At 41.6% G+C, this 21,558-nt stretch overlaps 1 protein-coding gene across 2 annotated transcripts; it reads left to right on the forward strand.

Annotated features, from left to right (window-relative positions):
• Positions 1 to 102: 102 nt before the first annotated feature.
• armc1 (armadillo repeat containing 1) lies at positions 103 to 9,537 on the forward strand. 2 transcript variants are annotated; one of them, XM_060899783.1, is made up of 7 exons: positions 103 to 173; positions 920 to 1,127; positions 3,995 to 4,086; positions 4,472 to 4,661; positions 4,790 to 4,906; positions 4,993 to 5,067; positions 7,047 to 9,537. In XM_060899783.1, exons 2-7 carry the CDS (start codon positions 966 to 968, stop codon positions 7,236 to 7,238), a joined length of 828 nt encoding a protein of 275 aa, XP_060755766.1. In that variant the 5' UTR covers positions 103 to 173; positions 920 to 965; the 3' UTR covers positions 7,239 to 9,537. The 2 variants fall into 2 exon arrangements, with proteins under 2 accessions (XP_060755766.1, XP_060755765.1); XM_060899782.1 differs by having other exon boundaries at positions 122 to 315.
• Positions 9,538 to 21,558: the final 12,021 nt, after the last annotated feature.

The following is a 21,558-nucleotide window of genomic DNA, read 5'->3' on the forward strand; positions in this document are numbered from 1 at the left end:
TAATATATAGTTTTAAAATTGTCCATAATATATAATAACCACATTTTAAAACGACGCGCTTCCTTTCTAAGAAGCATCTTTCCTATTGGCTGGACCGCTAAGTTGCTTGTCCAATCAGTTTGAAGAAATTCAGGGAGTGCCTGTGTGTTTCATGGACGAGGAACTGGAAAATGGTCAAGTGAACATTTCCCCTAGTCATTTATGGAGCTGTGTTATAAGATAGTTATGCGTATTTTATCGCTGTCATAAACTTGTATAGACCTTCAAAAAAGATAATTTACATTTCTTGAGGACTTGAAGACCGTCTAACGCGAGGTAACGACCAGGTTAGCTGTCAAGATACGCTAGTTAGCTTAGCAAGTTAGCTTAGCAATCCTGCCTGTGTGTTGTAAGGTTATGCGTGGACAGCGGTGCAACAAAACACAGTGGTCAAGGTTAACTGTCTGACGGCACAAACATGCTCAAATAGTGCTTTTTAGAAGTAACCTTACGCCTAATTCAGTTGGTGACGTTTTATTTGCGCGACTTTGTTGTCGCTTGTTACTGTTTAGCAAAAACGGAGAGCTAAAAGAACAGGACGCTCCTCAGACTCTAACAGAAACAAGCTAGCTAGCTGTACTAACAGCTTACTAGCATGGAAGCTAAAGGCACTTAAGAGCTAGTACACGTAAGCTAAACTGAAAGTGATGGCTAGATTGTTGTTAGTATGTCAGCACAGGCCTCCACGTCTGGATAGAATTATGACGAGGTCCATTGTTGGCGTGACACAGTCATAAATAACGCAACTGCCTGCACTTCATGGCTGCTGATGTCCCTTATAACCTCTTAAGTTTTTGTGTCTGATTAGATTTGTGAGCATTTCAAAAGAACAGGTGCTGGAAGAGGAGTGGAGTTTGATGTGTGTTTATTTCATCCACAGCTCAGGAAGGTCCTGTGGTGTACATGGCACTACATGCGGCTGCACCATGAGCGGCGAGCCGGATGCCTTGGCTGTGGTCAACCAGCTCCGTGATTTAGCTGCTGACCCGCTGAACAGGCGCGCAATTGTTGAAGATCAGGGCTGTTTGCCGGGACTCATCCTCTTCCTTGATCACCACAACCCACAAGTCGTCTACTCGGCACTGCTGGTGAGATCAGATAGATCAGTCATGGAGGTGGTCCTCCAGATGATGCTGTGCACTCCTTATCAGTGGGTGCTTGGTAACCAATATAACCACTGATAAACCGTTTCTCTCGAGTAGGTCAGGGTTCAGAAAGTTTCTGTGCCTGTTACATAACTGTCTCCTGTTCTTCAGTGATGTTCCAGCACGCACACACACACACACTCTCTCTCTCACACACGAGTCCAGACAAACTGACAGACACGTCACCCTACATCTACTGTCACATTGGCACCGTTTCTGTAACTAGGCATATCAGAAGCTCGCTGGCCGTGCTGTGAAAATTGTGCATGCAGACGCTCATCTAAGTTTCCAAATCTGTCATTGCTTAACTCTTGAATAGTATTCACGATAGAAAATATCATTAAAAAGCGTATCATTTCTGTTTCTCAAAGAAATGTATCTGGTTAAGATCAGTAGTTTGGGAGTAACGGCAGGTTGAAGTTGGTACAATGGAGAACGCTCTCTGGAAACTGCCAGTGCTTTTTGAGTCATGGAAAAGCGGTCATCGGTTTCTGACCGGATTCCTCGTGAATATCAATCAGATAACTTTTATAGAGATGGTCTCTCGCTCTCACTGTTTCTGATGAAGGATTCAGCAACATTTTCCGTCAGCTAGCTTTGATGTTATGATTCACAGGAGACTTTGAAGTGAGTTTTCATAGCTTTACCGACTTATTTTTTTCAACTCAAACTGATTCCTTTAAATAAATAACTATTTTCTAGAATATAACTGTAGTCGTTTTGATGAAAAGTATTGAGATCTTCGTGGTTGGAATGAGATTTTAAAAAAACAGAAGTCAGAAACGCGAGCGTCAATTTTAATTCGATGAACTGGAATTGTTTATTGGATGTGACTCGCACAGTTTCTTCGAGGTTCGCCTTGAAAGCTGTGAATATAGTTTGTTCTTTCATATAAACACTAGTAGGCCCTATTTTTGAGAAATACAAAGGCCTCCAGAGCACAAAGAGGGTATTAGAAATAATCTTTTATTTTTTATCGAGTGTAACGATTGAACATTTTTACCTAATTAGCATAACTAATACTAATATTAAACACTTTTTTTTTTTTTTTACTAATTTTTCAAACTTTGTATTCAGTATACAACCATCCATGCGCCTGCTAATTTCCATGTAAATATCTTGGAGAAATAGAAACGTTATTAAGAAAAAACCTTTGATCTCATTGGTTAATGAGGCCCATTTTGGACCATGTGATCCTCCTACAGAATATTATGGCAGTTTTCTCAGAATTAAGCTGTTTTTTCAATCTTTGATTTGTAATATCTCAAGAATGAATAAATATATTTTAATTCTGTAAAAAGTGTTGTACTGCCTTCAATTCTGAATTCAATGAGAGCAGTTTAAAGCAATTTGGATCGAATTTGAGTTTTCCCCTGATATGCGGACTGTAACGGTGCTTTTTCCACCATGTGTCTTCATGCAATGTTAATCTTGTATCCGAATTTTCTTTTGGGTATTCACTTCACTTCAGATCCATATGCATCTTTCAGAAGTTTATGATGCACGGCAACGGCTTTAACAGAAAAGGAGTCTTTAAACCTTTGTGTTTTTGCCTAAAGGGGAAGAGAAGAGACAACAATTACTTTTCAACATGAATAATGCTTAAAGGAACAGTCCACCATATTTCCATAATGAAATATGCTCTTACCTGAATTGAGACGAGCTGCTCTGTACCTATCCGAGCTTTGCGCGACCTCCCAGTCAGTCAGACGCAGTCAGACGCGCTGTCACTCCTGTTAGCAATGTAGCTAGGCTCAGCATGGCCAACGGTATTTTTTTGGGCTGTAGTTAGATGTGACCAAACTTTTCCGCGTTTTTCCTGTTTACATAGGTTTATATGACCAGTGATATGAAACAAGTTCAGTTACACAAATTGAAACGTAGCGATTTTCTATGCTATGGAAAGTCGGCACTATAATGACAGGCGTACTAACACCTTCTGCGCGCTTCGGCAGCGCATTGATACGGAGCTCAGATATCAATGCGCTGTCGAAGCGCGCAGAAGGTGTTAGTACGCCTGTCATTATAGTGCCGACTTTCCATAGCATAGAAAATCGCTACGTTTCAATTTGTGTAACTGAACTTGTTTCATATCACTGGTCATATAAACCTATGTAAACAGGAAAAACGCGGAAAAGTTTGGTCACATCTAACTACAGCCCCAAAAAATACCGTTGGCCATACTGAGCCTAGCTACATTGCTAACAGGAGTGACAGCGCGTCTGACTGACTGGGAGGTCGCGCAAAGCTCGGATAGGTACGGAGCAGCTCGTCTCAATTCAGGTAAGAGCATATTTCATTATGGAAATACGGTGAACTGTTCCTTTAAAATTTTAATAATTTATAGCAAGGAAATGGGGCTGAACTTGCGTTTTCTGCAATCCTGACTAGATGTCTTCAGATTTGATTGAAATTCTTCTTTCATCTCAAACTTGCTTCACTCATGAATAATCAGTTACAGTAAACTCATTCCAAGCCGATCTAGAGGCATCAAAGAACGGTTAAGGGGTGCCAATATTTTTGTTATACGTGGTGGAGAGTATGTTTGGTACTGCATGTTGTTGCATTTTGTTATCGCTTTTCCATTATACATGCACTGAAGTTTTACGCACAAAGTCAAGAAGTTAGTATTTTCGCTTAAGATTAAAAGTATTGGCACACCTGGCAGTAACCGGGTGCGTATGTAGATATTAAGTGACGCAAGTGCTTAGTTGGTGCTTTTCATGCATGTGTAAATACAGCGGTATCTCGCATGGCAGTGTTCAGTCTTTAAATGACCTTTAAGTGCTTGGCTGTGTGTGTGTGTGTAGGCTGTGCGCTACCTGGCAGAATGTCGAGCCAACAGGGAGAAGCTGAAGGGCGTTTTGGGAATGATGCTGAGTCTGCAGAATGTCATGCAGAAGTAAGTCTCTCAAATTGCCTTCGTGATCATTATCGCCTGTTTTGAACGGCCACCAAACACATTTTGAGCACCAGGGGGCGCTGATTAATCGCATATTTGTGTGTTACTGAGGAGACAGTTGGGTAGCTGTGGAGTTATCAAGGGTCAAAGCTGTTTCTTTGGTGATGAGGTGAAAATCAAGACCCGGGAATGTGCTTTAAATAACTTTAAAGTTGTGTTTTAAGTATTTTATGTTGACAAAGAGCTTGTTTTTTTGTTTTCTCTTGTGCCATTTGAGAACTTGAAAACCCTGTTCTTTATTTCTAACTTTCATAGCCTGTGTAATGTACACATTCCATGTCTGGGAGTTCTAATATTTAATAATGATCTCTCTTGCTCCCTTCAGGAGCACATCCCCAGGGGAGACCAAATTGCTGGCTTCGGAAATCTACGAGATCCTGCAGAACTCGAGCAACGCTGAGGCTGAACAGGCCGAAGCAGCCGCCTCGTGCCGCCGTAAGGCTCAGTTCTTCCTGGGTTCCACCAACAAGCGGGCCAAGACCGTGGTGCTGCAGATCGACGGCTTGGACGACCCAGTGAGTACAGAACTCCTCCTGCTGGGTGTGTCCACCACCTCGCCGCCGTGACACTTTCTCCAGCGTCTGGCATGTTGTGATATGTGGATGAGTTGAATTGGTTGCTGTTATTTTGTCGTGTGTATCAGACACGTAGGAGCCTGTGTGAGGAGGCTTTGCTGAAAATCCGCGGAGTCATCAGCTTCACCTTCCAGATGGCTGTGAAGAGGTGTGTGGTCAGGATCCGTTCCGACCTGAAGGCCGAGGTGAGGCTTGTGCTGATTTAAAAAAAAAAACTTTCAATGAGATTGTAGTCATTTTTATACAAACGCCTGGAGGTGTTTTTGTGCAGGCTCTGGGAACCGCCATCGCGTCAACCAAAGTGATGAAAGCGCAGCAGGTGGTGAAGGGAGAGGACGGGAATGAGGTGAGCAAACGCGTAACGCATCAGTCTCATGGCCATGACAATATACCATTTAATTACATAAAAAAATAAAATGATTAACAATTATTGGGTGAAGTGAATAATAACGAGCCGAAGTCATTATTCACTGAGCCTGAGGTGGATAATTGTTATAGTATAAATACACAGGTGATTATTTTAAAAATTAAAAAATACTTGATTTCAAACTTCAAAAGCGGCATGTAAATGTAATAACGGTGCGGTGCGGATTTATCTCACTTATCTACGTCGAGTCACACCAAATCCTTTGTTTTGAAATCGATAAAATAAATCCCAATCCCACCTTACCTTCGAATAGTTTTAGACCAAACTTCATAGCATCTTTAGCGCTTTTAGGGACGGCATTTTCTTTCATCATCTGTAATTCTTCCTCACTTGCGGTGACGGAGCGGTTGGCCGCCGTTTTGCCGAGTCGCTCGAGGTGATTATCGAGAAATAGTCCGACTCTCTCGACCAATCAGCGCACGCGATTTCCTATAATCACCTGCGTATTTATACTAATTCAAAGTAATTCAGGGGATTTTCATATAACCTCATGGTCTGGAGGGTGTTATTCTGTTTATAGCACACTGATCTGCCAGCAGTTGGTGTTTAATTTATTAATGAAGACGCGTCACACATTTAAACTGTTTATAGTTGAATTACTTTTGCTGAAACGTCGGAGAGACGAGTTAGTTCCTGTTCTCACACGTTATAGCTGCAGTAAACAGCTGTTTATTATTAAATCAGTCTGTTTCTCTCTCACTTTATTTCTGTTTCTCTCACTCTCTCACTTTTTATTTCTCTGTTTCTGTTTCTCTCTTTATTTCCGTTTCTCTTTCACACACCCTCTCTTACTTTATTTCTCTCTCTATTTCTTTTGCTCGCTCTCACTATTTCTCTTTCTCTTTGTTTTGTGCTCACTTTATTTCTCTGTTTCTCTCTCACTTTATTTCTCTGTTTTCTCTCTCTCACTTTATTTCTGTTTCTCTCACTCACTCTTTCACACACCCTCTCTTACTTTATTTCTCTCTCACTCACTTTCTCTCTTTCACTCTCTCCCTCTTTGGATTTCTCTCTCACACTCTATTTTTTTTTTCTCTTTCACTCTCTCAGAACTAGGAAAGATAGTAATGTGTGTTTTCCCCAATTTTAATTTAAAAATCCCAGAGCAAACAATAATAATAACTATTTGTCTGATTTTTCCTACATGCTTCTGGAATTTCTTTCTTTCTTCTCTTTACTAACTCTCGATAGTGTGTCTGCTCTTTCAGTCCTCGCTGTACTAAGAGCACTGAGATTTATGCGGTAGGACACTGAGAACTGATGTCTCTCTGCCTGGAGGGTTACACACACACACACACACACACACACACACACACACACACACACACACACACACATATTCCCTCCCTCCTTTCCCAGACTTGCTCATTTCTGCCCCAGACACACAAGTGGTTTAATGTTGGGAGGTCTGTACACACACATGCGCGCACACACACACAGCATGTGCGGTCAAACAGGCTGTGTGTGCTGATTAAGAGACGTGACCTCTCTCTCTCTCTCTCTCTCTCTCTCTCTCTCTCTCCCAGAATTGGAAGGGTGTTCTTTACTTGCAGCGACACACTCATGACCTCTAATAGCCTTTCTGGTGGCAGTGGAGCCGTCGGTTTTCAGCCCTCTGTTCCTCTGCTGTACAGCAGGTGGCATCACAGTTCGCATTATATTCTTTACCCGATGATTTGGACGCAGATCTTGTATACCACATATGCCCATCTATCATTCTTACTTTTTAAATTATCGTTCTAGTCCTGATCAAACGAACATGGAAAAATTGGAGAAGACAAATCAAATTTGAAACTTAAACACATGAAGTGTGCGTCCCTGGCGACGGCGCGGTTGCGTTCTCCATCTCTGTCCAACCGCAGTGAATCACACGATTAACTTGTCCGTCTCTTGTGTAGATGGTAATCCCGTTGCAGGAGGATTCGGACGTGGAGGTGGAGCAGAACACGGACTTGCCGGAGTACCTCCCTGAGGATGAGAGTCCGGCTCAGGAGCAGCACAAGGCCGTGTCTCGCCTGGGCTCCATGCAGGACGGTATGGGCTGGCTGAGCACGGCCGCCAACTTCCTGTCCCGCTCGTTCTACTGGTGACCCCGCGCCATAACCCGCCGCACCGAGTGCACAAACACTACTGCAGGCTGCTGCAAACTAACTCAAGTCCTCCTAAAGCTCACGTTAGCGCCCACGCCACAAGAGACACCAAGCCATAGAACAACAAAGGCGGCTTTCACAATGAGCATCTCCTCCGTAGCGCTATCTCTCTCTCTACTTCTCCTTTCAGCCAGAAAATGTTTTTTTTTTTAAAGACGGTTTGGTCCAGTTTCTTCTCCTCATGGGTCCATGTGTGATACCAGACAACAGCGTTGGGTATTAGTGTGTGTTCTCGTGTGGTGTGTTGTTTTTTTTTTTAAATTTTTTTTTTTTAAATTTTTTTTTTTTTTGGGGGGGGGTTACTCAGCGCTGTGCCAGGTTGCGTACTCTTCCTGGCAACAAATTTTCAGTTTTGTACGAAGGAACTTTTTCTCGTGCAGGAAGTTTGAGCCCTCAAGAAGTTTTCCCACCTTTTCCTGTGTCGCATTTCGCCTTTGCATCTCACATCTTGTGTGTTTTATCTGTTGTTTTTTTTCTTTGCTAATTTGTAGAAAACCGACGATCTGTTTTAAATTCACTTTAACCCCTCGGGATGCCCTGCTTTCTACCCATGCCTTTTTTTCATCCTCTTTTTGTGTGTGTGTGTGTGTGTGTGTGTGTGTGTGTGTGTGTGTGTGTAAGAGAGACTGACTTTTCAATGCCTTTTCCTATTCCCATATCAACCTCTGAAGACTTAACCCTTGTCCTGATTCATGTATTGGCGTTAAGGGAATGGGAGAAACATCAGCAATAGCTGCTGTAGAGTCATTGAGCGAAGCTGTAATACTGTAATATAATCTAATGACTCCTGATGCATGCGGGGGGGAGGGGGAAATAAAACATAAAAACAAAATGCACGCTATTGCTACTTGGACTACTAACAGTTCCTCATGCTACGTGCCACCAGCTGTAGTAATTACTCTAATACCAGAGAGCTGACGACTGAATTCGAGTCGGAAAGCTAGGTTCATTTGGGAGCTTTAATATTCTTGCAAATAATTTTCTTTATCGTTGACTGTCTATAACACAAGTATTAGTATTCTGGTTTTTGGTATTATTATTATTATTATTATTATAGTTGGGATTTTCATCAGGCCTCATTTAAGCTAATCGCCAAAAAAAAAAAACACGCACAATCAGTGCCTGTGACTCTTGTGTAATAAAACCACTTCGATTTGCGTAATCTTTTGAGTATATGAACAAAAAGATGAGGAAAAATTCACCAACAGTGTTATTTAAACGCAACATCAGATTGACTAAGTGCTGAATGTCTCTCATTATTTTATCCACATTCACCGGATATGAGCAATCGTGCACTCTGATGGCTACTCTACTCATGGTATATGAGCTAATATCCTAGTAGTAGAGGGGGGAAAAATGGCAGAATGTGTTGCTGAGTCAAGCGAGGACAAAATAAAAACTCAAAAACACCCCCCCAAAAATTAAGTATTTTAAAAGAAACAGAAATGGCTAAAAAAAAAATCTCCTTTTCTACACTCCAGCCCAGTCGGTGGCGATAGAGCTTCTTTAAGCTGGTTTGCCAACCAGCAAAAAAAAAAAAAAATCCTAAAAAACAACAAAATAATAGTGGAGCATGTTACTGAACCAACCGAAGATGAAATGAAAACTCTACTGAAAACAAAACTTCCCAAAAAAAGCAACAAAATATGAGGGGGGAAAAGTATTTGATGGTAAGAGCGTGTTGTCTCCCCCCCCCCCCCCCCCCCATAATTATTTTATCATTTTTCACAAATTACTCCTGTCATTTTGCCGGTTTGTTTACATTCTGAGCGGAAATGATTTTGTCGGACATTTTGTATAAAGTTTTTTTTTTATCGAACTTGCAAAAACAAAAGTAAAAATGCTCTATTTCTCAAAATCCAGTGAATGTGGATGGAATAAAACAGTTATTCCACTCAATCTCATCGTACACGGCTTATAGACAACTCGGTGCTACGTGCCTCATCGGCTATCGGCTCATATACGACTCGATTTCATGGAATAACTGTTCACGATTTCACTGTACTTGAGTTTTTGTTTTTTAAAGCGTTTAGTTTCTCACTAGTGAATCATTAACTTTTAGATTGACCCCAGGTTAACGTCCGTGACATCAGGAAGACTGTTCGAGAGCGTAGCACGTGTTTAGAAGTAGAAGCTTCTCATGTACAGAATACGTCTGCTGTTACGTGTATAAAGAGTTTCAGACCATGGAGTTATTGCCTGTTCACAATAATGACCTTATTAAATATATTAAAGAATAGTGTGTATGCTGTGTGGTTTAATTATTTTTTTATAAAACTAATGATGGGTATTAAATCCTCCTGCAAGTTTATTCTTCTTTGAAATCAAAAGCTGCACTTTGGTGTAATCTGAGCTGCTGGTTTGTCCATTTAAATTCAGTCTTGAAAATGACTTCGTACCTGAGAAACTTGTGACGTCTCGCTGCCTGATGCAGCATCAGGGGGATGGGACACACTTGGAGGAAAGCGCTATCCGCCCGAGCTCACAGACACCCGTGATTAGCTTAGCGTCGCTGTAATTGGCAGGAGAGCAAGTTTGCCACCCCACCCTCCCTGAGAGCATGGACAATTTTGCTCTCTTGGACTCCCGGCTACTCATCAGCATTCAAACTCTCAATCTCTGGGAGAACTTTAGACAAAATAACTGGTTTTAAATCCAGATTAAATACACGATGAAGTTGGCGGATAATTCTGACGCGTCTGAAGTTTTTTCAAAGAATTCCCAAAATCAGTTGCTGCAAAATACCATTGCCATGACATTATTTAACATGGAACAAAAGATTTCATTGGTCTAAATTGGGCGTGGCATAACCTTATTTGGAGACGGGGGGAAGTGGCCCAGTTTCCCTGACTCCATTTCGTCTGTTTAATATGGCGTCACTGGATTTGGAGAAGTGCTATAAATTATAACATTTGCATCCTATCTCTCTCAAAAACCATTGTGATACTGTACATACGCATGCCTTTTCTATGAATTTGCACATCTTTGCTTGAGAATGAACTGCTTTCTCAACATGCTAATGCTAGCTAACTTGAATAAAATGTCAAGCTATGTTTTATTTAGCAGCTGCTGAGGCAGTAATGCTAGCGAATGCGGTTCCTGTGGCTACTAACAGCTAGCTTGCCATTTTAGAAAGATTTTAAGCGCTGAAGGTGTACTTTAGCAAACGGTCAGCTCGCAGAAGCTAAAAAGCTGTAGATATGTTGTAAATTTAAAGTTAAACCACTGCCAATTAGCTTCATCTGACTTCGAATTAACTTCAAAAGTCTTTTCCAAAGCATCACTTTTCCCAGTTCTTTACTTGTATCGTGATTTAATCCTAATGAGCGTGTCTGTTCACCATGACTTTACAGAAATGACTTTCAAAGCTACTTTAATTTTTAAAGCGTTTACGAAACCGAGCCTCGGTTGTGCTGATAATCTGCTCCATGGGTCGTCCTCGTGCGAGAGCGTAGAAGTTGTGTTGCACAAAAATTTCTCCCAAGGAATTTCTTAATTAACGTCGACAGACACAAACACGTTGGCTCGGCTGTCTTTGTAAACAGCAGGGGAGCTGGGGAGAGAGTTTGGCTTCGCTTCTTATGATAGAAACCTTTCACCCTAAAAGTTCCTAAAGTTGAGAAAAACTAAAGTCGAACGTGGGATTATTTGCTCAAGCAAAGTTTTATTTAAAGGAGCAATCACTCTACATGGAGAAATGAGAGGTTTTGGTTTGATGGTAAATGATTAAAGGTCTGTGATAAATCCAGATTTTAACTAACCAGCAGTAGGCTGAGTGCAGAGACCCACAGCACGCTTTTCTAGTTACAGCCAAATTTCTTTCAGTGAAATGAACTTTCTCGAGCAGTGGTTATGAAAATTTAATCAAAATAGGGTCCATGAAGTGTCACCAGGAGCCCTGTGATTGACTCATATTGTCATTACTGTAATTACACGAAACAGATGTTACCCAAACGCATACGCTACAAACAGTGGAAGGATATAGTCTCATCTCATCTCATTATCTGTAGCCGCTTTATCCTGTTCTACAGGGTCGCAGGCGAGCTGGAGCCTATCCCAGCTGACTACGGGTGAAAGGCGGGGTACACCCTGGACAAGTCGCCAGGTCATCACAGGGCTGACACATAGACACAGACAACCATTCACACTCACATTCACACCTACGCTCAATTTAGAGTCACCAGTTAACCTAACCTGCATGTCTTTGGACTGTGGGGGAAACCGGAGCACCCGGAGGAAACCCACGCGGACACAGGGAGAACATGCAAACTCCGCACAGAAAGGCCCTCGCCGGCCCCGGGGCTCGAACCCAGGACCTTCTTGCTGTGAGGCGACAGCGCTAACCACTACACCACCGTGCTGCCCAGAAGGATATAGTATCTCATATAATCACTCTTTACAACCATGCTGAACAGAAAAGCATCTCAGAATGCACAGTGCAAAAAATGACTGAAAAGTTGTTTTTTTTTTTAATTCTTAAAATTATTTCTGACTGCAAATGTATTTATTTAATACATTTACAAGAAAGTTTCTTTCTTTCTTGACATCACAATTCAAGAATCAGCGCTGTTTTATTTCTGGTAAGTTTTCAAATCGCTTCAATCCAAACCTCAATATCTCAAAATCCTGCTCATAAAATGATGGTTTTGGTGGAAAGTTCAGGATTAGAAAAAAAAAAAAAGCTCTAAGCAGTTAGAATATTATGTTTGAATCGTTTTATAATATTCACACTGTGATCAATTACGTTAAAACACACTTCTGAGATGATGGGAATATTGTCATATTTTTGAATAAAAATAATTAAAAAAAAAAGCTGACTGGAAGCAACTAATTTGATGTTACATAAAATTTAAAATTCTAAAATATTTTTGTAAAATGAATATTAATTTTTTTAGATTTTTTTAAAACTCCTTTGTGTTTATATTTTGTTTATTACAGAGCCCCTAAAGTCCTGAAAGATGATATTTTCTAATCTTGTGTACACAGTATTTAGCTATTAGTAAATATAAAAATAAAAGTAAATGTATTTTTGTAGTCATTAGTATTAAAATAATTAAGTAAATAAGTATTAAAACTTTCCCTCAGTGTAACACTACGGTTTTGCTTTCAGCTTCTTAGCAAACCTAAACACTGTGTATATTACACTGTATGTGATCTGTATCATAGAAATGTCTTCGAGGATCATGATCTGATATTATCATATTGCCCTCTTTTTTTTTTTAACTACTTTCACACTGATGATTTACTCACCATCCTGGAGTTGTACATTAAACAGGGTTTAATATACGAGTCTGATTTGCAGTCTTTATCACTAATCTCTGTGTCCTTTCTGTTGGACGTGTGTGTTCAGGACGCGCAGTACACAATTCCAGGGTCACATCCTGACACCAAAACACCGTTTCCTCATGAGTGTAAACAGCAGTAGACTTTTCTACACCCACATCAGCACTGTTTATAGGCCGCATCATCAGGCAGACCGTGTGTGTGTGCGTGCATGTGTGTGCACCTTATGGTATGTCACTGGAGGACACATTTAGCCAGATTACACAAACACAGCAGGACCGAACCATTTTTAAACCACACCAGGGAACATTCAGGGTATTTTTTTTCCTCCAAGCTTTATCTGAACTGCACTTGGAAAATCCCAAAATGATCTGAAGCCTCAAGACTGCAGAACATACACCATATCCACTCGCCGTGAACTGATTATATGATGGAACTCTTTAGAAATCTCTAGGTTTTTGCACCGCCATTTAATAGATTAATTAGTAGATGAATCTTATAATTAATCTTATATTATTTCCCTTTATGTTACAAGTAAACATTCACCATGAATCATCATTATACAAGAGAATAAATATCTCTCCATGACCTACAGAACAGTATGTTCAGGGGAAATCCAGTTCCTGGGGAAATCGCCTGTGAAAACTGTGTATGTTGTTCAAAAGGATAAACCAACATGAAGACCAGAGAGATGTCTATGGGAGAAAGAGGGAAAATTAATCAGAGCCATTGCGTAAGCATTCGATATGGTTAATACAACAAACTGGAATGTTCTGACCGAGAAAGAAACCACTGAGTATTACAAGACATGGAACAATTTAGCCAAGGAACAATGACAGCAATCGAGGACAGAAAGAGAGAAAAACTCAAAACATAAAAGATCTGATTTTGCCGTTCCAGTAGTTTCAGAGGGTATTGTATAAAAGAAAAGAAAATATAAAGTATAAAAATAAATTGACAATTTCTTTTCAAAGTATAAATAAAAGTTATACTATACAATAATATGAAAATTTTGGGGTGGCACGGTGGTGTAGAGGCCTCTGCATGCTCTTGCGACAAGGCTTTCGCAGATAGCTTTTCGCAGACAGTTGTAATTTATCGTTGAGCGGGGACTAATAGGCGTGCGCGATGTTATTCACCGCCACAATGCAAGGGGCGCGAAGTCGCGAAATCGCTAGGAGTAGTTGGTGGGTGTGGTTAGTGGAGTGTTTATCCTCCGGTTACTTATAATGACTAGAACTGGAGTCGTATAGATGTCCGTACTTCCTCACTTCCTCGATCAACCGCTCTTCGTGCTGCTCCATCTTCGCTCGTGTTTTTAAAAATGGCAGTCGTGAAAACAAACCAAACCGGGAAAGTAGGGAAGCGGAAGTGCGTGTACAGCGGATGTAGAGTGGACCAATCAGAGCCCTCTTGTCTGCGACGCTGTCTGCGAGGCTTCTGCGGTGGTCACAATTTTTGGGAGGTGTGCGCAGAGCGTCTGCGAAGGGGGGGGCTTCGCAGACACCATCTGCGACGCCATCTGCGAGGACTGGGTTGTCAGCATAAATTGGCCTTAGTGGTTAGCGCTGTCGCCTCACAGCAAGAAGGTCCTGGGTTCGAGCCCTGTGGCCGGCGAGGGCCTTTCTGTGTGGAGTTTGCATGTTCTCTCCGTGTCCGCGTGGGTTTCCTCCGGGTGCTCTGGTTTCACAGTCCAAAGACATGCAGGTTAGGTTAACTGGTGACTCTAAATTGAGCGTAGGTGTGAATGTGAGTGTGAATGGTTGTCTATGTGTCAGCCCTGTGATGACCTGGCGACTTGTCCAGGGTGTACCCCGCCTTTCGCCCGTAGTCAGTTGGGATAGGCTTCAGCTTGCCTGCGATGCTGTAGAACAGGATAAAGCAGCTACAGATAATGAGATGAGATGAGAGACAATCTTGAATGTAATGATCTATATTTTCTGTAAACACCAGCTCAAATCTTCATATACTGTAACACAGGAGCATTTTAAACTGTGCTTAATCTTATCAAAATAATTTATTTTTTCCCCCATTTGAAATAGAAGCTTTTAAAACACCTCTACAGCGAGCTACTGCACTTGAAAAGCCTTATTTGCTTTTTATTATGTTTTACATCGATACACATGCAAATGAGGCATTAGATCATCAAATGTTCTAATTTGCTTATTAGAAAAATCCATCTTCCAGCAAACTTTCAACATTATTTTTGGTAATATCATGACACACAAAGTTCCTGAAAATATTCTTTCTTGGAGAAAAAAAAAATCACATGACACGAACAATCTTGAACACTAGTATAGAAATATAAAATGTCAAAGTCGGAAATTTTCAACATATTAAGAACTATTAAGAACAAACTCACATCAGAGCTGAAAACACATGAAGCAGTTCGTGGAATGATGGAGAAGTTCCTCCTGTGAAGGTTGGAGAAAAAAAAAACTTGGAGGAAAACGGGTCAGTGAAAACAATGTCATCCTGTACCAGAAAATGTCCATGTGTGAGCGATAGAACATTTATGTTTTAGGAAATTAACTTTTCAACAATCTATGATTCAGTCTCGAGAGAGCTGAAACCATCTAATGAACTTCAACCTGAACAATAAAGAATTTGCCATTTTGTGTCATTGTAAAGTTGTAGGAGTTGGAATAAAAGTATAAAAATAAAGTCTCAGATCAATCATCTCATCTCATCTCATCTCATCTCATCTCATCTCATCTCATTACCTCTAGCCACTTTATCCTGTTCTACAGGGTCGCAGGCAAGCTGGAGCCTATCCCAGCTGACTACGGGCGAAAGGCGGGGTACACCCTGGACAAGTCGCCAGGTCATCACAGGGCTCAGATCAATCATATGTAAGTTTATTTTCTAAAATGTTGATGAAAAAAGGTATATTCAGAAATGTTAAAAAAAAAATCAAAAGCAAATAACGCCTGGCTGTTTAATATGAAATTCTTTTATTACAGTATTAGTGTTAGTTAAAATGTTGGTGGGTGGGGCTTAGGAGGCGGAGTCATCCCCAAATGTGCAAAAAATGTGCGACAGTTCAATTGTCGTAAATCACATGAAGACCTGGATGTTATTGATGAATTGATTACTTGTTTGATTTAACTCCTCAATTTAACGACATCAAATCTGGACATTTTTTATTTTTCAGTCTCTATTTGTTCTTCCAGCAATGTGACTGTACATTAATTTAAACCATTTACATCACAGTCTGATATTTGTTTAAACCAATGTTTATTCGACTTTTCTTTCTCGTATAAAACATCTTCATTCATGCACTGGTACACTTTTAATAAACTTGAACTCGTCAGGCACTGAACATCCTGTATCTTGGCTGATCGACTCCATTTCAGTGATTTTCTTTACCAGTCTTTAAGATTGTTCCACTAAAGGCTGGAGTTCATCCTGAGAGTTCACCCAACCCCGGTCTCCTGCACTGACGTTGAATAATTACTTTATTAATTTAATATCACATTTTCCCTCCTGTCTTTGACAAACCTCCAGCTGCACTCCTCCCATCATCTCAACTCTCCGCTGGCAGCATGCAGGAGGAAATCCTTCTAAGACCAGGCTGGAGGGAAGTCCATCAATCTTCTCAACATGCCTGAGCAGCACGGTGTCCAGCAGAGCTGCTCCTTCACCTCCACCCCTCCGGCAGCCGGTGAAGTAGGTCAGCCTCTTCGGTAGGGCTCTGCTCCTGGAAGACCTTCGCTCATGGCCTGAGCGCCGTGCCCATATGGAGTCAGGGGTCCATATGCCTGGTACAGTAGGAGAGGTGTGTATCTGAATGGCTTTTAGTGTCACACGAGCCAACAGTGCTGGGGGAACGCTGGGCCAGGCTGAGGTGTGATGGCTGGAGAGACCACTAGGGGGCGTGAGTCAGCTGTGAGATCCCTGAATCTGCCAATAATAATAATACATTAATAAATATAAAATAAATATTAAATATGTAAAATAAAAACATGCAGGTAAGACCTGAGATTTCACAGAAAATGATTAATACAATATACTATCTTACAGTGGCGGCTGGTAGTCTTTCAAACAGGGGAGGCTGGTCGGTTACGATATTTCCAGATTTTAAAAGAAAAAACATACATTTTGCCCATACTCTTGCCTCTGATCTGGCTGATTGTTGGCAGCATCACAAACTGTGAAATAACAGGTTCTTTTGGCCCATTAGCCTACTGTCCAATATACATGATGGTGGTGTTGGGGGGGGGTGTATATTTTAACATTTTATATTTTAAAATTGTGGCATGTTGTTTAAAAATTGATCATTATTGAAAGCAGGTCTTTGTCAGGAACCTCAGCAGTAGAGCTGGGTGCCACACATTTCATTCAATGACACTTTCCCTATATTTTACTTATTTTGACTGAGAAATGTTTTATTGACAATTTTGATAACCCTTCACTTTTAATCCAGGTCTATAGTGTGAAATGTTCTCGGCTGTGTTTTTGTTTAAAAATGTTTTCCAAATTGTAGCTGTGTTTAATTCATATCCAGAGAAATATATATTCCAATATAATATACTCAGCATAAACATTTTAAATAGATTCTATATTTTTGGTCCATCCATGACATATTACTAAAGTAGCCTATTTACTGTTGTTGATGTGGGTCACTTGCTGTTAGCCAATTCACTTTCTCGTACCAGGAGAGCTGAAAGGAACGAGCATTATTCCCTACCTTTTTCACCAAGTCACTTTGAGGCGTTGGTCTACCCTGCTCTTTAATTTTAATTTTTTCCTCGAAAGGAAGACTGGCAAATGGCTTCGGCAAAATTAAATCAGCAATGCTTGGTATCCGTGCGCAGCTTTCTTGCTAGCTGACTAGCCCCCTCAAGTTCAAGTTCAGTCACTCAAATAAACGACATTTCTGGAACTAAGATAGCAAACTTGACAACACTATATTTACACTTTATTTACAATGAAAATATATACAAACTAAAAAAGCTGGTAGAAACCGTATGTAATGAATGAAATCGAAATGTAAGCTGATCTCTTACAATACACCACAGCACTTGCGAATCCGCATGGGACTGAACTAGGGCCCACTTTACACGGGGACGGTCTGAAACAAAAACGCAAAAGTCTGTTTTCGTTCTCACTTTTTTCCGCGTCTGCACGACCGTTTTCAAGGAGGAAATCTGTGTCTATACGGTGACGCATAAATGTGTGGAATTCAATTGGATGTGGATGCCAGGCGGCTAGGTGGTGCTGTGAAAGACCTCCGCTATGTCTGCACGCATGCGCAACGTCTTCCGTCTTGTCTGATCTGCACCGCGAAAACTTTGACTACTCTGGGTATGGTAAGTAAGAAAGTAAGTAAAAAAGTAAGAGCATACAATACCCGCCTCTGTTCATTCACGGTATATGTGCAGATTCGGTATAGATGTTCGAAGGACTCCTGGACGTTTATTAAAGCTGCCAGAGCAGCTTGAAGGTCCGTTGGGTCGATGTAATCAGACATGCTCTTACTTTTTTACTTACTTTCTTACTTCCCGGGCTGGCATGGACAGTATATGACATATGTATGACGTAAACGCGTACCCGACGTGAGCAGATCCGAGCAGAGTTTCGCGTATTGGGTAGTTTAGACGGATATGCAACGGGGGCTGTTTTTAACTTATCCACTCTGGAAGGCGTTTTCAATTTTTTCCGTTTTTCAGCCTCGGAAATGCCGTCCCCGTGTAGACGAAAGGCACTCCCGATAAAATATTTAGTCGTTTTTACCTGACAGCGTCCTCGTGTAAACGGGCCCTGAAATTCACCGCTGCCTGTCTATATTTGAAACGAGCTGTCAATCAAAGAAAATATCCGGCCGCTTTCACCAATCACCAGTCTCCTCGCGGAAACTGCCATGTCCCTCCCACTGTGAGGCTGGGAGTCCGTGGGCGGGCGTTTTCGCAGTATTTGTCCAATAACCGTCTTGCATTTTGAGATTGAAAAGCGCAGAGCTCCCAAATGCCATTGAAGTGCACTGAGGCTGCGCTGCATCGCGCTGTCACGAGGGGGAAAAACTCACGCACACATTAAAGTTATAAGGGAATGATTTCACACTGTAGTGGGTTGAGCACATATATTTCTATGATTCTGGATCTGAAATAGCAATGTTATAAGGTCGGCTATAACATAAGCCTAGCGCAATTCATCCTACACGATGTTCGTCATTTTTAGAGGAGGCTGAGCCTCCCTCGTTGTCTTAGAGCAATCGCCCGTGATATATTATCAAATGTACTATACTGCCGCTCATATTTCTTGTCTCATAAATGTATTTACATACACATTTTTCATAACAGCCTGGTGTAAAGCTCAGTGTAAAAGTATGTACACCCCAAGACAAACTCATAATAAATAACAAGAAGTTCCAATTATGGCCTAATGTTCATCTCATCTCATCTCATTATCTCTAGCCGCTTTATCCTTCTACAGGGTCGCAGGCAAGCTGGAGCCTATCCCAGCTGACTACGGGCGAAAGGCGGGGTACACCCTGGACAAGTCGCCAGGTCATCACAGGGCTGACACATAGACACAGACAACCATTCACACTCACATTCACACCTACGGTCAATTTAGAGTCACCAGTTAACCTAACCTGCATGTCTTTGGACTGTGGGGGAAACCGGAGCACCCGGAGGAAACCCACGCGGACACGGGGAGAACATGCAAACTCCGCACAGAAAGGCCCTCGCCGACCCCGGGGCTCGAACCCAGGACCTTCTTGCTGTGAGGCGACAGCGCTAACCACTACACCACCGTGCCGCCCTGGCCTAATGTTAATATATGAAAAAATTATTATTAAATGATATGGATATTTGCAATCATTTTATATAATATGTAATCACTTATCAAAAACACCGTATATCTGTTGATTAAATAACTAATTAATACATATGAATGGTAATATTGATAATCTTGCTTTGTTAACGTGCTATAAATATTCTCTAATACATTTTATTTCATAACTTCATGATAACATTTCTTGAAGAATCTTTTGGATCCCTGAATTGGCGGATCCCCAAAACCTGTGACTTACCACCTCACCCTGTCACTCCTTCATCCTGACATCTCCGTGAAGACACCTGAAATCACACCCTGCCCTTTTCAGATCATTTCTGCAGACCAGAAAAGTCATATCAGGAGCTATTTTTAAAATATTTTTTTGTTGTTGATTTTGCCTTTTTTTCTCTCTGAATTTTGGACACTGTGGAATTGTAGACTTTTGCAAGTAAACTTGTAAAAAACAAACAAACCCAAACCTAATTTCCACTGAAAAAGCCATGGGGAATACAAACTTTTGCACTCGAGTGTGTGAATACAGCTTAGTGATGACAAGAGGGAATAAATGAGGAATGTTGAACAATATCCGAACATCAGAACAACACACTTAAAATAGCAGTGACAATAGAGCTACAGTGTGTTCAGTTCATACGGCTCGCTCATTAGGAAACTCCGTCCTTCTGTTACGTCTGTTCTCAAATCTCTGGACACCATTCAGAACCAAACCATCCTCTGAATCCGACTACACCACTGTAGCTACACGCTTTATGCTAATGTTACATATTTACATGTGTAACGTTTGTGAATAAGATGTTACGAGATGTCTCTGGGGTGGCACGGTGGTGTAGTGGTTAGCGCTATCGCCTCACAGCAAGAAGGTCCTGGGTTCGAGCCCCGGGGCCGGCGAGGGCCTTTCTGTGTGGAGTTTGCATGTTCTCCCCGTGTCCGCGTGGGTTTCCTCCGGGTGCTCCGGTTTCTCCCACAGTCCAAAGACATGCAGGTTAGGTTAACTAGTGACTCTAAATTGACCGTAGGTGTGAATGTGAGTGTGAATGGTTGTCTGTGTCTATGTGTCAGCCCTGTGATGACCTGGCGACTTGTCCAGGGTGTACCCCGCCTTTCGCCCGTAGTCAGCTGGGATAGGCTCCAGCTTGCCTGTGACCCTGTAGAACAGGATAAAGCGGCTACAGATAATGAGATGAGATGAGATGAGATGTCTCTGTGAATGGGATGTTACCATAGAAATGGTAACATACGGTATAAACATTACATAACATTATGTAATTACGCTAGTACATATACGTTTACAGGGCCGTGTACGGAAAACACGCCACGTAAAGGCTTACATCCTGATACGTCAAGAAGAAATGAAGATATGTAAGAAGTTTTATCTCAGGAGACATTTTTCTCCTTAGAGAGAGAGAGAAAGAAGAGAGGCTGGTGATAGGACGACTGTTTACGGCTGCTATAAAGCACACGAGAACTTTCCCAGATGTTCCACGACATTCGATGTAACTATAAACGGATAAAATAAAAAGTATGATGTATTATCTGTAGCCGCTTTATCCTGTTCTACAGGGTCGCAGGCAAGCTGGAGCCTATCCCAGCTGACTACGGGCGAAAGGCGGGGTACACCCTGGACAAGTCGCCAGGTCATCACAGGGCTGACACATAGACACAGACAACCATTCACACTCACATTCACACCTACGCTCAATTTAGAGTCACCAGTTAACCTAACCTGCATGTCTTTGGACTGTGGGGGAAACCGGAGCACCCGGAGGAAACCCATACAGACAACATGCAAACTCCACACAGAAAGGCCCTCGCCGGCCCCGGGGCTCAAACCCAGGACCTTCTTGCTGTGAGCCGACAGCGTTAACCACTACACCACCGTACCACCCATGACATATCATATTTAAATAAATATAACTTGTAATTGCTGTGGTATGAGAGAAATTAAACACTTCAGGACATGAATTTATAGGAAAAGAATCAAGAATCAAGGTTGATTATTTTCCTATAATGGCACAACACGGAGTGTGTTACTGCTTACTTATCTTGTGCATATCTTGACTCCAGAGGAACAGATAAAAAGCCGTGTCCCAGACTGGCTCTCGGAGATATCAGTCAGACTTGTGTGTTTGTACGTGAATGTGTCACATGGTTAATCTGCAAGGCTGATAGAAGAGCG

This window comes from Neoarius graeffei, chromosome 19 (assembly GCF_027579695.1).
Source record: "Neoarius graeffei isolate fNeoGra1 chromosome 19, fNeoGra1.pri, whole genome shotgun sequence".
NCBI lineage: Eukaryota > Metazoa > Chordata > Actinopteri > Siluriformes > Ariidae > Neoarius > Neoarius graeffei.

Bases quoted from the DNA above. Each gene is read 5' to 3' on its own strand.
- armc1 (XM_060899783.1), top strand. From the start codon at position 966: ATGAGCGGCGAGCCGGATGCCTTGGCTGTGGTCAACCAGCTCCGTGAT. The intron at 1,128-3,994 runs GTGAGATCAGAT...GTGTGTGTGTAG, and splicing joins TCGTCTACTCGGCACTGCTG to GCTGTGCGCTACCTGGCAGA. The intron at 5,068-7,046 runs GTGAGCAAACGC...TCTCTTGTGTAG, and splicing joins AGGGAGAGGACGGGAATGAG to ATGGTAATCCCGTTGCAGGA.